This window comes from Tremella mesenterica (genome assembly GCF_000271645.1).
Source record: "Tremella mesenterica DSM 1558 unplaced genomic scaffold TREMEscaffold_4, whole genome shotgun sequence".
NCBI classification, from domain to species: Eukaryota; Fungi; Basidiomycota; class Tremellomycetes; order Tremellales; family Tremellaceae; genus Tremella; species Tremella mesenterica.
The window spans coordinates 69,591-87,035 of record NW_006711228.1 but is presented as its reverse complement, the minus strand read 5'-3'; the positions used below and the strand labels follow the sequence as shown (position 1 = coordinate 87,035).

The 17,445-nt window shown below is 46.9% G+C and overlaps 3 protein-coding genes across 3 annotated transcripts; all 3 read right to left on the bottom strand.

Moving 5' to 3' along the window:
- Nucleotides 1-591: 591 nt before the first annotated feature.
- TREMEDRAFT_29816 (uncharacterized protein) lies at nucleotides 592-2,040 on the bottom strand (the record flags this gene model as incomplete). Its single annotated transcript, XM_007003796.1, has 5 exons — nucleotides 592-694; nucleotides 1,063-1,119; nucleotides 1,407-1,571; nucleotides 1,685-1,895; nucleotides 1,941-2,040. The coding sequence occupies 5 exons, from the start codon at nucleotides 2,038-2,040 to the stop codon at nucleotides 592-594; spliced, it is 636 nt and encodes a 211-aa protein (XP_007003858.1).
- A 2,107-nt stretch (nucleotides 2,041-4,147) lies between these two features.
- TREMEDRAFT_61495 (uncharacterized protein) lies at nucleotides 4,148-6,685 on the bottom strand (the record flags this gene model as incomplete). Its single annotated transcript, XM_007003994.1, has 5 exons — nucleotides 4,148-4,189; nucleotides 4,236-4,298; nucleotides 4,340-4,371; nucleotides 4,629-5,358; nucleotides 5,396-6,685. 5 exons carry the CDS (start codon nucleotides 6,683-6,685, stop codon nucleotides 4,148-4,150), a joined length of 2,157 nt encoding a protein of 718 aa, XP_007004056.1.
- Nucleotides 6,686-8,669: 1,984 nt separating this feature from the next.
- TREMEDRAFT_61494 (uncharacterized protein) lies at nucleotides 8,670-10,844 on the bottom strand (the record flags this gene model as incomplete). The annotated part of the gene is made up of 1 exon (XM_007003993.1): nucleotides 8,670-10,844. The coding sequence occupies one exon, from the start codon at nucleotides 10,842-10,844 to the stop codon at nucleotides 8,670-8,672; it is 2,175 nt and encodes a 724-aa protein (XP_007004055.1).
- Between the last annotated feature and the right edge of the window lie 6,601 nt (nucleotides 10,845-17,445).

Here is a 17,445-nt window from a genome sequence, read left to right as displayed (position 1 = left end):
ATGAGGTATAGGAGGATTTATATTCTTCAGATCGATGTGAACACTAAAATCGATGTGATTTCTCTACGATGGTCTTGAATTCGCTTGGAGTCAAGAGGGTTGTTTGATGGACAGTTGAAAGGGGATTTGATGTAAGACCTTTTTAGTAATTATATTGATGGATATGGCAAACTTTAGTCATATACGAGTACAAGTATGGCGATTTAAATCATATACGAATAGAGTCATCACTGTGGTCAAGGTAGGATACGTATGGTAACTTGTTAATGTTCTTCATTGTGGTGTACTTATGGTAAATCAAGATATACAATTGTGGTCTTCCTTTACTATTGTAGATCATGCATGTCACAATTCTCGAAAAACATATACATTTCCTTCACTGGATTAAACATATAACAGTTCGTCACAGTCGCATAATTTATAAATATTAGGATCCGTCACAGCCGCATAATTTTGCTTCACTAGATTCGAAAATTCAAACTTTCCCTCCATACCCATATATCATTACGAGTACTCGGTTGTTGAAGAGATGGAGTTACAAAGCACTGAAATTGGTACCAAATGATACCTTGATAGCGCAGAAGGAGAAGGTTAAAAGATAGGAGCTTGGAAACCGAAAAATGAGAATGGACCAGTAGCAGGACCGTCGTAAAGTTCTACCACACCGTCAGAATCGACGATGGGGCCGTAAGATCTGATATGAGCATGAGTTGGTTATTAAACACCAAATTCCCATTTCCGGATATTGGGAATGACATGTGTACTGATATCAAATGATATATGGGAAAAGTTGATATGAATTGGAGACGGGAAAATCCGGTATGAATAGGGAGGATGGTGGACGGCGACGCTGACTGATAAGGAGGGTTTAAAATTGATTGTGGGTGGATTCGGGGGAATGTGGAGAGAGGCGATATGATGATCATACGTGATGTGATGATTTGAGGGTGAGTCAGATAATGAGGGGCCTGAGCCTGGCGTTTGAGAGTGTTACAATGGATGGATAAGTTGTAAAGTATGGTTGAATGAATGGGGAGGATAAGAGGTAAAAGAAAAGCTCACCCGGCTGAATCATCTTGTACAAGCCGAGCTTCGTACGGACCTGTACTGGTGGACATCCTATCTGGTCAGACATGCAAAGCGCGCCATCGATTTTCATTCTTCGCAAATGTCACTTTCCGGTGGTGGACTTTACCAAAGGTGTTGGGGGTTATACGACCCCGTGAGAAGATATCAAGGTTGGCCACTGGACTGCCCCTCCAAACCTAGAGGAACAGTCTTTAGGTTGGAAAGGAAAGAGTAGAGAATAAGAGTATCTTTGTGACATATTCACCCCGACGGATGATGAGAGGAATGTAGTTGGCTCATTAGGCAAGGAAAGGTGGAAAAAAAAAGTTCAAACTCACAGGAAATATTGATTACTCTTCCCAGCTGTAGAATACCGGTATTGACAGTCTGCCAACCTGACCGTAGACCCATTGACAGGTATACGTAATGCTTCTAAACATTGAATGTCGGATTGGTCATATGTGAAGAGGATATGACCGTAGAAGAATTCGGGGGAGTTTGACCTTTTAAAGTCAACCACTGTCACACTGATGCTCTACTCTTGTAGAAGTAAATATCCGAATGAATCAACATGGAGAAGGGGGTAGTAGGAGAAGATATTCTAAGAAAAACTTACAAACCCTCATATCCCTTGCCATCGGGTCCTTGACACACCTCAAACCCAAATTGCTGAGTTGATCGACAATCCCCACAAGCTGCAATTTCACCGTTGCCATCCACTCCGACTTGAGTGACGTTAAAGGTTGTGGTTTGGGTATCAGGATGGAACTGTGTCACATTGGCATAAAGATGAATCCATCCGTTGAGTCCGAAAGAGGTGAAAGGGCCTGTAATCAGCGAGGAACAAGTTTCAAGCCGAGGAGATGACTAACCTCCGTATTGGAATTGCACACAGGAAAGTCTGTCGTCTCTCTTTCCCAAGGGAGAAGCAGCGGCAAGAGTGGTTAGGAGAGATGAGAGGACGAGGTACATTTTCAAAAGGATACAGATGGATGTCAGTACGGGTCAAGGGGAGAGTGATAATTCATTATATAATGTGCATTCGACTAGCAAGGGACTCGTGTGAAGTGGAGTGACTCAGCGGGAGGGTTCCTGCGGGAAGAAGAGAGGACACATCGGTTACAAGATGACAGACTACTAGCTCAGGCACGTTAGATCCATGTGTGGAAAGGAAGAGGAGGAGGAAGGGTCGAAGAGCGGGGTGCGATTGATATGTAGATGGGGGCGCTTGGAAAGGAGATGATGGAAGCGGGGCGGTGCTGCTGACGTTGACCCCACGTACATCTCATGACCGCATGAGTCATCGGTCGGACAGAAAGGTATGAGGAGCATGACCGAGTGAGTGGATGTAAGGGTACGGATGGATCATGGAGAAGGTGGGTAGAGTAAGAGATACTTAGGGCAAGGATCAAGGGAGGATGAGAGGAAGGGAAGGGAAGGGATGTGGCACCTCACTCAATGTGGCGAAAACGCTACTTTTGACGCACGGGTTTCATAATCGCCCTACCATCGACGCAGGATCGAACCTCATACCACATATGATGATACACCTCTCTTCAAGTCTGAAACTGTCTCTCCGAATCTGCGGTAGACAAGGTGTCGAAGTTGAACAGTAAGTCATGTTTTCTAATCTGTCACCTCAAGTCACTGAGGCAAGACACTCCACTTTCTTATGTGGATGTACAGTAGATATAACATGATGGGAGAATCCCAAGCCTGCCCTTTCTCTCCATTGGGAGGCAGCTTAGCCGATCATTCCACACAATGGGGAACTCTCCCTTTTTGGCGATGTGGAGGAATATATAGCCCTGATAGTATCAAGTCAACAGGAATGGTTGAATCCCCTTCCCTGGAAGGACTTGCCATCTCCCCACCATCATTTTCATCTCCACCACCACCAAAGTTGTTGCGGGTGATACCAGATAGTGAGGCTGAATGGTGGGACTTACTGAGATTGATGCTAAGTTCTCTACTGAAGGGTTTTGTGGTACTATTTCCGCTCGATGGTCTGTGGTCAGTCCGCCCCTCCCTGTCTGATCCTCCTCCCCGACGGCCTCTCAAGCGGTTTCCCTCGTCATAGTGCGGTGCACAGTCCGTTTGCCTTGAGGTCATGGTGGTAGACCGGGTACTCAAGTACGGAAATTGATCTCCGTTTCGGAAAAGTGTAGTAGACTGAGAGAAGATTGTCGGTCTCCTTGCTGGAACGAGTATATCACCTTTTTTGATCATATGGGGCGGAACATTTCGCTCGAATAACTCTTCTCGTACTCTCCAATCGTATGAAGAAAGTATGGGAAGATGAGAAATTACCTCCCTATCATCACCTGTAGTGCGAAAATCGTCAGGGGATGAGAAGTCTATATTCTGTTCCAAACATCGCAGCCCTGGATAAGTGGTGTGAGACATGGGTCAAATTCGAATGGATAGGGTGGCAACTTAGACGCAGGTCAGATCATCCTGCTGAGGAAATATTACAGCTTATATACCAAAAGAAATCTGGTAAAGGGGAAGGAAGAAGTCCATAGCCTTCCAAGTGGGGTTCAAACCCCGAGACCGGAGGCGGTGTCGGTGGAGTTACGAGAGAATTCCAATGTGATGTCCGCTTGGAGAAGACAATGTATCAATCAATCAACGTAGATGAAGATTGTATGTGTTTCATCAATTAATGGGTCGAGGTTAGTTTGTGTCATGACCGGGTGATGAGATCTGAATGAGAATATGAAGACCCAAAAGAAAAACGGCTGATCGGCTCCCACAGTTGTCTATAAGGCCACAAGAGTCATGCGCCTATCAAAAGGGAGGAAACAACACATTGAATCACCCTAACGGATTTGTACCCTTCTGTCTCATGATAGCCGAGCTCCATCAACCTCCAAAGAAGCGAGACTGTCAGCGGGATGTACTTATGTAGAATAGCGGTAATGTGTCATTTCGCCTCCTACAACTTCCTCTAGGGGAGTATGAGATCCCACCTCAGATCAATAGAGTACTTTCCGTGACTACCTATACCTTCAGCTATTCCCCCTGGCTGCTCTATATCGCTCTCATCATAGCTAAGAGTAACCAGGCGAGTTCTTGCTCATGCCTCACTGTTATCATAGCTAAGAGTACGTACGGCTATCTAGCAATCAGCTTTGATAAAAAGTGATCACAAAGTGGCATCTCACATTTGGTACTACTGATCTGTCCCCTTGCCGGTTACTCTCCCTTGCTATATACACTATTCTCAACTACCATGTCACTAAGAGCATTTCCCTTGCCGAAGACTTACTTTCGCATAGCTAAGACACTGACGTACGATTACTGCTTTGTCAGCGACAATCGATTCTGGACTGGTCAAGATGTCAGGATGACAAATCTGTGCCCCTCGACCTCCTTGGGCCTGCTTCAATCCACATGGTGCTAGCATTAAATTACAAAACTAGGGAGCCAGAAGGGAACCAAAACAACTCGTCTTGTGTGTATGGGTCCCGATAGGTCTATTCAGTCAAAATGCGAAACGTCACTTAGACTTCTTCTTCGAGTTATAAGAGGATGAGATTTTTCAAAAAACCATACACAAGCTTTAGATCGAGGAATGCAGATGTCTTGTGTGGAATGGTTTGATGTCACTTTTGCTTTGGAATGAGAACCTGGGATGTATCTCTTGGAAGGGTTTGACAAAGCTGCAGAAGGCATTGGTGAGGTTTTTGAAGGAGAGTTGGAGATATCTCCACGGAACAAAGAGTGTATGTGCTTGATAAGGGTTGAGAGTTCTCTCTGTTTTGACTGATTACCAATTCGTTCCTCACTCCCTCTGTCCCACTTGGGGAGGGACTCAATTGTCGAAAAAGTAGAATCAGAATGAGAACCTGAATTCCTTCCACCAACTCCAATGTTTTCTGGATCAGCATAAACATCATCAGATAGGTCAGAGGAATGGGCAGAGGTGGCTGGTGTTTGGGGAGATGCCATAGTCAAATCTGTAGGAGATACGCTTGTTGATTGGCTGAAGCTACTAGAGGTGTCTTGTCTTTTTGGTGATGACTCGGATGGCTCAGAGTTGTGATTGGCAGGCAGTTGTTCAAGATCAGAGCCTCCTACTTGTAGGGTGTCCACTACAAGTTTGTGGGTATCAAGCACAGTCTGCCCTCCTTGAGCTATAGGGGGCAAATGTGGCGATTGGTGGAGAAGTCCGATGTCTTCATCATCTTGTGATTGGTACGGGATCTGGACTATGACTTCCACCAACCACTGGGGTGTCCTGTTTCTCTGTGGACCGTACACTTGAAGACTTGGCAGCCGAGTCGTCTGTATTCAAGTCCATATTGTTCTCAGATCTGATCACCTGGTTCAGTTGGACAGGCTCTGACAGTCTGTCTGTGGTCACTGATGTATTTGGAAGGTTTTGAACCATTTTGTCAGGACGGGTGGTGAGCGAGTATTCCCCTTCATTGGTTTTTGCCTCTGTGACATTGTGGCTGCTTTCAGTTTGTGGAAGGACTGATGGAACATCATGTGCTGTGTCACCAACAAGATTCCCCGGTGAAGTCAATGGCGAGCTGGTCTGGGCAGCCGTGTGTGTAAATCCACTCAAGCATTTTTGTTTGTGACGTTTCCTTTGATCTCGCCTCTTCTTCGTTCTCCGCAGTGTTTCCCAAGCCGTCTTCACTTCTTGATAATCCTGGCTGAATTCAAAGTAGTTATCCCCATCAGGAAACAGTTCCGGATTCTCTTGTGTAGCCTGTATTATCTCTTCCCTGGCACTCCTATACTTGGTATATGCCTCCTCCTTCTCTGTTTCAGTTGGTAGTCCATCTGCCTTACCCACTTGTAGGACAAACTCTGGCTCATTTGCTTGACTGACAAACCACTCTGCGCTCATGTCTCTGATCGTTTCTGCTACATCAACAAGCTCTTGATTCACAGTGGCCCATTCAATATACGCGACGAAGTCGCCATACCTGCTTGACTCATATTGATCTTTGCCTCTTGATATGAGACACCTGGTCCGTAATTCCAAGCTCTTCTGCTTCTCGCTCATTGTGGGCTTCCCTTGAATGGAGTTGTCACAGGATTCAGTCGCATGTTGAAGTTCCTCAAGTTTGTCAATCCATCCCTTCACTTCCGCCTGATATTTAAACGATTCTCTCTGAAAGGATACCGTTGGCAGATGAGCCACTTCTAGAAGCCCACCTAAATATCGAGATACCACGATCAATCGTTCTGATATTTCTGATCTTTTAAACTTGAGCTTATTGTCATTATCTTCCATCGGATCATTTTCCTGGCCAGAAAGTATGTTTTCCTCGACTTCCTTCATGTCACGTTTCAACTGCGCAACGACCGAGCTCAATCTAAAAGTTTGGTAGCTTACAGCGTCTCTAGCGTCCTTAGCACGATCAGTACAGTGTACTTCATCTGGAGCTACTTCATACTCTTTTGGACTATAATAAGGCCACGTTTCCTTCAGATCACCCCCATTGAGAATTGTACGGAATCTTGTGACTTCATCATGGTCACTGATGGAATCGTCTCCATTCAGCTGGCAATTGGTATGCCATTGCGCTGTCTTCCTCCCCAAGTGGTCTGCAGCAGGATAGTAGTAGAATACTAATGTCGAAGATTCATGTTCCATGTTGACTGATAATGGGTATACAAGAGAGAGCCGTATGGCAATTAGGCCAGATACAGGAGACCTTTATCTATTTCTCAAGTATGCATGGCTTGCTTCTCCTCTCATCCATCACTGAAACTCCGAAATCGTGGCGATGCGACGACTTCTTCGAATTTAATATAATCGCGGGAAGCTGAGATCTCTTCCCCGAACCCAACTTCCTCTTACCCCATTCGTTCATCTCTACCCTCGTTCTAGGCTCATCTAGCTCTCCCTTCACTTTCCCTTCCCAACCTCTGTCTAATCAATCTTCCTTCCCCTGGCTTGTCTCTCTACTGTCTTCTTTTCCTTTACCTTTCCTCCTTCCCCTTCCCCTCACACCCCCCTGCTTGAGCTTCCCTCTTTCTACCCCCCTCCCTCCTTTCCGTTTACGTCTATACAAACTGGTAGCCAGTCTGCCAACTGCGTCTTCTCCTTCGTGGTTGGTGCTGCCAAGATCATGGCTTGGTACAGTAAATACCCGGTGACTTTGGAGGATCTATGAGCTTTCTAACTCACTTGATGTGATAAACTTCTTCCGGCCGCTGCCTGGCTAGATATCATGGTTGTTGTTACTGCAGTTTGGGGCTGTGTATGTCCACTGGACATACTCAGGTAAGTAAGCTCTGGTGAAGATTTTGCCAATGGACAACCTTACCCCACTACTGTTGAGTCACTGCCCGCTCAAACACCACTGGGGAAGCATTGATTTGCTGATGGAAAGATACCATCTCAGAGGGAAAGAGAAGTATAATGAACAATATCCATCCTTTAAATCCCAGTTTGTATGCAACTCTGCTCTCTTCTCACCGAGGTGGAATGCAGCAGGTAATAGACGGTCAAGACTCTGTCTGGCTCAAGGGTACCTAGTCACAGGATCCTGGTAGTAGTATTTCATTTCCCATTTCCGTGTGCTCTAATACCACCCCGATTCCGTTTTCATGTGTCACATGAGATCTTTCCTAGCAACTTGTGTCCCTCATCTATCTCTGTCTCGCTTTGCTCTTCTACCTCATATCCTTGTCCACCTTTACTCTGGCATGATTACTGATAATTAGATGATAATACAGAGGGGAAAAAGAGCATGCATCAATTCTACATGTCTCTATACTTATCACATCCCACTCACACACAGTAAACCATAGACAATCAAATAGAGTTCAGAGGATAAGTTGAACAGAGAATTATTCAACGGAAGGGGTAATTATCTAACGGCGGTCTGGCCGTCCTGGACCGATCCTATCGGCTAACATGGCAGTGATATGAATCAACAAGTCTAGTTTCATGTTTTATCAACAAGGTTTCATAATTGCTTCTGCTCTGATGCCTTTTATGCAAGAGAACTGAACCTTCAGTTAGTTAAGTTATCCCCAGTGAGTATGCCTGGTATGGCATTAGACCCAAGACTTCAGTTTAGCTAGATTTATGGCAAATGTATGGGTTAAGCTGTCATGCACATGCATGATTCTGCATGCGGTCAACAGCGTACGCATCACGTATCAAAGACCACGCAGCTTTCTGATCCAAGGTGAATATGTTACGTGACGGATGGAAGCCGTGACGCTTCGAATTGTCACTTGTCTTCCGTACGTCACCTGGCACATCTACAACCTCTGGTCCTGACGGACGTGGAGTCACTTTCCATCACCACCAAAGTACTCGCTCATCAACAGAATTCAATGCGAGAAAACAAGATCAGTCTAGTCTGCTGGCTTTCCATCACCTTTGCCTGCTCAGCACTCATCAAGAGCGATGAGAAGAAAAGGGGCTGACAAGAGGCTCCTAAAAACCTTGCACACCGGAGATCTGATCACATGAGCAATTAATATGACTACCATCATCCCCTCCGACGTTTTCTACCCATTCTTGGAGTTGCTACAAGTCTCGGATATAGGAGTGTGGATATGTGAGTGTATCATACTGATTTCATAGCCATTTATATACAGTAATTACAGTAAACTACGTACTAGGAGAGAACGGGTCTGATCGACTCCAAAGCTGACACTTGGCTGAGGTCGAATTCCCCCTCAACCCATTCCGGCCTCTCATATAGGATAGGGTGGGCACTTTTGGATCTGTTGGAAGGCAAATCAGTCTCGCAGTAGCCTGCTAGGCTCTCAGCTTCTCTCACTCGTGTTGTGGGAGGAGCACTCCAGATTGGTCGAGGTTTGCCCTGTCCGCTTGCGCTCCGCTCGGATAAATGCTCCGTGTGTGTAGACTCGGGATTCTGTGCAACAGTGAGACTATGGACCCCCTTGGGTAGGTGACGTCTTGGTGAAGGAGCAAGTATCACAATCCGTGCTGACGATTCTGACCCACCAAGTTTGACCTGCCTGGGAATGAATCTAAGTGCTTCGGAAGCAGGAACGCCAGGATCATGAGCAGAATGGTGTGATTGGTTCATTGCCAGGGGTACTCCAGTGTATGAGCAGTGAACCTTTCCACCTGTGCTATCATGTTCTCCCGACTGTCCACTCTCTGTGAGTATATCATGTGTGAGTCTGTTGGGTGTGGGTACTAGTGCCACGGCACAGTCTGTGTCCCGTTCGTGTGACTCGTGACCTTTGGAGGACATGGAACCTTCACTCTGACTGGTTTTGTTATCTTTGGAAGCTTCATCATGAATGTCTCTTCCTGTCCCTTGAGGCTCAATTACCGTTGAAGGAGGGTCATCTGGACGTCTTTGAGCTGTCAATGATTGTTGGGAAGTGTTCAATGTTTTATCTTCTGTGTTATCAGGAGCAGAATTCACTTCACTTGGAGGCTCCAAAGATCTCGCAGTGTCAAGTTCTATTGGAGGTGATCCGGACGGAAATGTTGTGAACCGTTCCTCCGGATCCACCATATGTCTTCCCATGAGTTCCTTGTTCGTAGGAAGGTCCACCGCAGAAAGTTCGCGGGAAGGTGAGGGGCCTGAAGTAACAAATTGCGGCTGACTATTGGAGATGAGGTTCCTCCCAGACCTTTTCTTCTTTTTCTTTGACGATTGGTGCCCTCTTTGGACGTGTATTGCATCTGTTTGGCCAAAGTTACTTGACCCAGTCTCTTCTGTCCATCCGGTTGGGGCAGAACTATCCAAGTCAGTGGCTAGTGGACTTTTAGACCGAGCTGATTCTGATGGAGGTTTGAAACTCTGTCTAGGTGACATTGACTCAATGGTCGCCCCTGTCTGTCTTGACTCATCTCTACAGATACCAAATTTGTCTTCTCTTGGTTCTCCACCCAGTTTCAACTGGTCCGTTGTGTCTAAGAGACTTAACACTGGTTTTGGCACAGTTCCACCTTGACTATCTCCCTCTCTGTCCACCAGGGTGAGGGCCTTCTCACCTTGCACACTTGTTGGCCTAGCAATACGTACCAAGGGATCTTCAGAACCCTTTTTTGTGTGCTTGGTCGGACTTTGTAACAAGAAATCTAGACCCCTACCGCCGACTCTTTTCCCATCCTTTTTCCCGTTACCTTTGGTAGGTCCGGGCTCGAGTGCACGCTTGGCATCCACAGATGCTTGAATGCTTTGGCACCGAGCCCCAGCTTCTACCCAGAATGTGTCCCAATCTGGCTCCTGCAGAGGGTAGTATCGAGGGTGTTTAACACTTCTGTCACTCCTTAAGGATGTCACCTGTTCCAGGTAGTCATGTTTCTTTTGGAGTTCGGCTTTTGTATAAACTTCATACGGAAGAAAGTCAGTGGGGTGATCTTGAACCCAACTGCTTCCCTTGCTGCCCAGACTTTGCAGAAGCTGTACAACTCTCTCTGTTTGCGTGTTCAATCTGACATGGGTCTCATTCCACCACCTTTGTTCTATCTCGTGACGCTCATCCCATCTCACTATCAATGCCTCTACGTGGTCGATGTGGTCCCAGTATAGATCAGCAATCTCATCACTGCTTGCTTCTCGCACTGCATTTGACCACGCTTCCAACTGTTTGAAGCCACGCTCAGTATCTTCCGCACTCCAAGTCAGATCTTGTACGACGTGTACCCTAAGTTTGACCAGACTGTTGGTCACGGCAGCGCATACGTTCTTTCGGGAGTCCTCGGTCCCTATGCCATCCCTTAAGAGCCCAAAAAGTTTCTCGTGTTTGTCCAACTCATGATCAGTAGCTTGAAAAGCACGAGCGACATGATCTTTAAGTGACATCTTTGGGCGGGACCGTGCAGGCGTTGTGTTAGTAGTCCGTGATCCACCTATGCTGCTTGATTCAGGTGGCTCTTCTTGCCTGTCCTTTACGTCAGAATCCCCCTTAGGAGCTGAATTGCGGACCCACTGCCAGTGACGATCCCCATTTTTCTGCACGCGATGTAGCTGCCACTCGTGAGGGTCAAACGTTGTCATTGAAGGTAGGGGGGATCTAGGTGGAATCCGCTCGTCCGCTGATGGTGGCAAAAGGGCAATTGATAGGAAATTGAGATTGTGGGGGACGTCAGGAGAATCGGATTTATAAGCTTTCTGCGTAGTGTGTGATGCTGTGCAGGTCTAATCGTACTCCGCTCACCGTGGTCGTAGAGGCGGAGAGGTGGGGGAGGAGGGGGAAGAGGCAGTGAGAAAAAGACCATGAAAGGTGAGCTTCTCTCTCTCTCTTCCCTTTCACCTCTTGGTCCTCTTTTCTTGTGGAGCTTAGAAGTTGTCCCATACACACATAATGCTGTACATAGCCCCATGAGTTTCAAACTCCGTGATGGAGTAGGAGACGAATCTATACTTATGTAGGTTCAAGATGCAGGACATCATCCCGCCAAGGGAGTTGGAAGGCAAAAGTCTCATTTAGACGGACCTCAACGTTCCCAGGTATAATCAACAGGACTGGATGCAGCGCTCCTGGGTTCACTATCTACCTTCTTCTTGGGTTTTAGGGCCCTTCACCTGGATCCTGACAGTCACCCCTCAAACCTATAGCAATGTCTTTTTGTCCTTGTGTGTGATATGTTAGGTGACGGACGGAAGCCATGACGCTTCAAAGTGTCATGGGGCTTAGCGTGACGGATCGAAGATCCGTGCAACTTCGAAGTGTCATGGGTAAAGATCATGACACTTCAAAGCGTCACACTTTCCTGTCCATGACCGTGAGGAGAAATCATCTCCATTGATCCCCATCAACTTCTATGATACCAAACTGTGTCCAGGATATGAGGAGAGCTGCTAGAAGAGCTTCATCCACTTGGGCTCAAAAATAAGCATGTGTTAGGTGCCGCACGGAAGACGTGCAGCTCTGAAGATGCATGGGTGGGATCGTGCCATCCTGAAGGCGTGACTCTTCAGACTGACACGGCCCAAAAACCGTGCATCTCTGAAGCGGCACGGGTAGCTGCCACTTAGACTTTTTCCGTGATCTCCGAGAACTTGTCAACACCTCCCTCTCTTCCTGAGAAACCACAGAGTTGCTTCATTAACCATGTCCATACCTGCCTCCGTGTTTAGCGCAGATTTTGAGAACGGCTTCCAGCAGTGGCTCATTGATCAGAGGTTCAATCATACGTTATCAGATGAGGAGTATAACAATCGAAGATGGGTTCTTGTTCACCCAAATGAATCCCCACCATTCATCACGCCTCATAATTCATGGATGACTCGTATTCGTCAGCAACACAAACTAAGCGAAGATGGGCAGGACATTCTCATGCAGCCACTTTCGACCGATACATGGTTCAAACTTGTTCCAGTCTCACAGGTACTAGCAAAGATCATACATGTACACTGTAATGTGGTATCACATTCCGGACAAAACAAAACCCGTGCTGAGATAAGAGCCCATTATCGAGGAGTGGGTAAAAAGGAAGTCAAAGCAGTCATTGACGCTTGCAACATCTGCCAGTTGAGGTGAGTTCAGACTGTTTATCATAACACTGAACATATAGGGCTCGGAGCAAGGACAAAGGCGACCTGCAGCCCATCAAGTCCAATGACCCCTTCGAACGAATACAGATCGATTTGATTGACATGCGCTCTGATGAATGTAAAACTCGGGGTAAGAACTATCGCTGGATATGCCACATAAAGGATCATTTCTCCAAGTACTCAGAAGTCGTACGCTTTCCTTCAATCTTTGAGAACAAGGTAGGCCGACCTCTCAAGTACCCAATGGAACAGAAAACTGCACAGGAAGTTGAATACTGCCTGCTCTTATGGATCAACCACTTTGGCGCCCCAGATATCCTACAATCAGATAATGGACGTCAATTCTGCAACACCTTGATAACAAGCCTTGCTGAGGTATATGGCATGAAGATTAAGCATGGTTTACCTCGAACACCTCGTGTACAGGGGTTGGTAGAGCAGGCAAATGGTACAGTGAAAACCCGTCTTGCCAAATGGCGGCTTGAACATCCCGAACAACCGTGGTGAGTTTCAGTACACTGGGGATTGCATCTCATTGACCTGTAGGGCGGATGGCTTACCCGATGTTATTCGCTCAATCAATTTCACCAAACATAGCGCAACATTGTGCACGCCTCATGAAGCCGTCTTTGGGCGGAAACAGAGAGAGATTCAGCTTTGGGCCACAGGTGAGAACCGTACTGTTGTTTATGAGGAGAGGAATGTGGAAGATGGAGTAGAAGATGAGGAGGATGATTTGTCAACGGAGGTGGTGTTCCGCTGGGAAAGTGGGCCAAATGTGGATCGAATCCCAACTATTGAAGAAGAGAACACGGCCAGTCAGCAAGCTGTGGGGCAGCAGACACACTCTTCTTTGACAGCGTCGCCGGAGGAAGCCATGCCTGGTGAGTATCTCCTGTGTTGTTTGTCTGGCCATCTAACATGGTAGAGTCACCAACCATGGCCGTATTTCAGCAGCTGTTGGATCCAGCACTAAATTCCCAGCGTGACCAACTTCATGTACAAATGCGAAAACGCCAGGAAGTGGTTCGACAAAGGATGATTGCACGTTATGGCAATGATTATACCCATTTTCAATACGAGGTTGGTGATAAGGTCACAGGTCACTCTTGCGGTTCCAGCAATTGACCGTCCTGGGGCATCGGCTAGCCGTATTCTCTGTCTCGTCTGCGAGGTATTCTCTGCTCCAAATGAGCCTAAATCATACCGTCTACTTTGTCAAGCTGGGGTACTAGACAGGTTATACCGGAGCAAGGTCCTCAATCCAGCCGATCATTTCGAAATTCCAGATGCTGTCCACATTGCTGTCCTACAATGGAAGAGAGAACCAGTAATCTCGCTGAAGGGTGCAGCAAGAAAGCTATTCGGTGAGCCTCTGATACTGTCCCCATTTGAGGCTAATTCTACAGGCCTCACCAAAATTGAAATTCGTTGTCACTGCAAGGGACAATGTGCTACAGTACAGTGTCAATGCAGGAAACGTGGTGTGAAGTGCTCGCTTTACTGTCATGGGCCAATGCTTCATCTCTCCCCAAGAAGAAAAAACAGAAGAGCAAGAAGCGACGTAGAAGAGAAACTCCGGCGAAGTCAAGTTCAAGCGGTACGTGCACTCCTTAATTGTGACATGTTTTTGCTGAATGATGAGCTGAAGATGAGGATACTTCGATCACGGCTCCCTCCATTGAACATACTCCTCCAATCGAAAGTGACAGTGACTCAAGCCATGTCACCGACTGGGTGGAGCATTTTTCTGAGTACGAAACATGGGGTGACGGAGAAGAACATGATGTTCTTCCAGCATTTTGGCATGCAAGAGCCCTTTGGAAGACTATAAGGATTATCTTCCAAAGAAGAGAGATGAATTATGGCTGGCGGAAAGCTGGGAGGCAGACGGTCACACCTGGACTTTGGACAGATCCATGCGCGCATTGTCGAGGAAGTACAAGACTTGGCTTTGGCAAGAAGAGATGTTGCGACATATGGCTCGGGGACGTCGTGGGGTAATGCAGAGGGGTTTTGGAGCAGAGCAGGCGCAATTGATGCTTCATGTGAAAGGTGTGATCCTAGCAAGAGAAGAGTTCAAAAGGAAGTACAGTTATCAATTGATAGGGGAAGGGGCCGATGATGGGGCAGATGATCATACGGTGTAGCAAGCAATACTAGATTGAGCCATGCATCTTTGAAGCGGCACGGATTCACTCCGTGCATCTTCAGAGAGTCACGCTTCTTCAGTTCGGCACCTATCTATGTTTCAGAACCCGTGCATCTCTGAAGGGTCACGTCTTCCGCGCGGCACCTAACACATGCATGCATTCCTCTATAGCCCCATAAAGCTTCACTTTTGTCCACCTCACACTGGGAGTAATGTCAGGATCTGAGCCAGTTTGAAGGTCAAGAGGGGCAGTATTTGAGCGGTATATTCTGATAGAATGGGTACTCGTGGTGTCAGAAAAAATGTGTTGGAGGAGGGAAGTTTCTTCCATGTGTCATGTCTTCCGTCTGTCACGGGTACCCCCGTGCTGCTTCGAAGCGTCACGGCTTCCGTCCGTCACCTAACATGATACACAACTGTCACTGACCGTGAGAGCTGCCAAAGTCCATGTCAAACAAGCTGATTGACCAGTGAGGTTTTATAATGAGAGTCATCAATCCATTTGTCTTTCTGTGTCTCTAATCATGTTGTATTTACCATGTCATGGCATCATTCATCAGGCAACATGCAGTACACCAATGTACCGAGCTGTATTTTGTTAGCCGATAGAATCGGGCCAGGACGGCCGAACCGCCATTAGAATTACCCCTTCCGTCGAATATTTCTTCGTTCAACTTATCCTCTGAACTTTATTCGATCGTCTCTGGTTTACTGCATGTGAGTGGAATGTGATAAGTATACAGACATGTAGAATTGATGCATGCTCTTTTTCCCCTCTGTATTATCATCTAATTATCAGCAAACATATTTGAGATCCTTCCCCATGCTGCCAGCATCAATGGTTGCACGGTATAAGCGAGTACACATTTAGTAGGGCCTTCCAGACAACTTGCTCAGCGGACCGCGTTAGGACTGAGAATAATGGTTCCCTATAAGAAGATTACTATGATCTAGGGGTTCGAGGTGAAGATGGTTGTCATATAGATTGGAGACCTGATGGACACATTCTCTCTTGAGATACCTCAGAGATTCTCTGTCAGCCTGTTTTCTTACCATTGTTCTTCAGTGACTGCTGACTAGCAACAGGCAACCAGCTAATCGTGTTTGACCGCCAGGTACTGGAAGCCTCGGTTCATGAGAGCATTCAGCCGATTGATTAGTAGGCCCATGGTCATTTGATGATGCTCACCATACTCTGCCTGACAACTTACTCTCCTTCTCACTCAGTTTCAACGATGTAGAACAATATCAAACATGTCCACCATCTAAAGTCACTGGGACACTGATAAAAAATAGCAGTATTAACCCACAAGGGCTGCAGAACAATGCAAGTCTGGTTATCACTCTCATCTTTCATCATTCATCATTCATCTCTCATCATCTATCTATCTGAGTCCTAAGTAATGGTGGTGACCCACAGATGTAGGCAAAAGATATGTTGTTCACTATCTATTATAATAACAGATGATGGGTCCGAGATAAAGGAGGGGATAAACCACGTGGCTAGCGGCGACGCCCGCAGAGCGGAAGTGAGACGATAAAGGGGCAAGGGGGAGAGACGCTAGAGGTTCACAGGGATCACAGGTTCACACAGAAGAAGAGTGTGTGAGAGAGAAAAGAGGTCGAGATTCCACGGGTCGACAGCAGCTCGAGAGGCAGGAGACGGGCCTGTCAATTTGACAGGTTAGCACACTAGTCTATTATAATAACAGATGATGTCGAGACAACTTGGGGGGATAAACTACGTGGCGAGCGGCGGCGACGCCCGCAGAGGGGAAGCGGGACGGAAATTTGGCTAAGTTCAAAGCGGGACGGACAGAATTTGGCTAAGTTCTGCCAAAATCGACTTTTTTTCCGTGTTTTCGCGTTTTTTCGCGCTCACCAGTTCCGTGACATGTTATTTGGCTCAGAGACTTCCCTGCCACCTATAGGGGAGAAGAATTCGGACGTCCCCGGTCCACCGTGCACTTTTACAACTTTTACGTTCTACGCATCGGCGCTACGCCCTTCGCGGCCCACACTCGGGGATACTTCTCGGACACCCCGATCCACCGTGCACCTTTACAACTTTTGCATTCTATGCAGCCCACACTCGGGGATACTTCTCGGACGCCCCGGTCCACCGTGCACCTTTACAACTTTTTCGTTCTACGCATCGTTGCTACGTGTTACGGAGTAACAACGAATCGAGAGGACTATATCGAGTTCGACGGATTAGGACAGAGAAGAGCGGGAGTTGGAGGCAGTGCTGCAGTAGGTAGGGACGGGTTTTCCCCTTTCGAGATTTCCCCACTGGGTTTGCTCAAAGCGGTTTTTCACCTGTCCGAGTATGTACGTAGACGCTTGCAGCAGGAAGGAGACGAGGACAAGGATAGCCGTAGACAGTATATAGTACAATCAGCAAAGTACCAACTTTGCTGATTCTTCAATATCATTCTTTGGCTACATCGATTGCAGAGGAGACACGATCCATTAGCACCAGAGCCCCTAGATTTCCACCAGACATCCATCGAGTTCGACCCAACCTGCGACCTAGTCGTCGTGTTTCCAGTACCGTTACACTACACCCTTTGCCGCCCACACTCGGGGATACTTCTCAGACGCTCTTGATCACTGTGACTGTGCATCCCATACGGTCTTCTACTACACACTACATTAATATCTTTGGCTCTCTTCAAACGTGCACCCATAAATTACTACAGACTATTCACATGTGGGTTTTTTGGTACATACCCCCAATTAGTTGCTGACCAC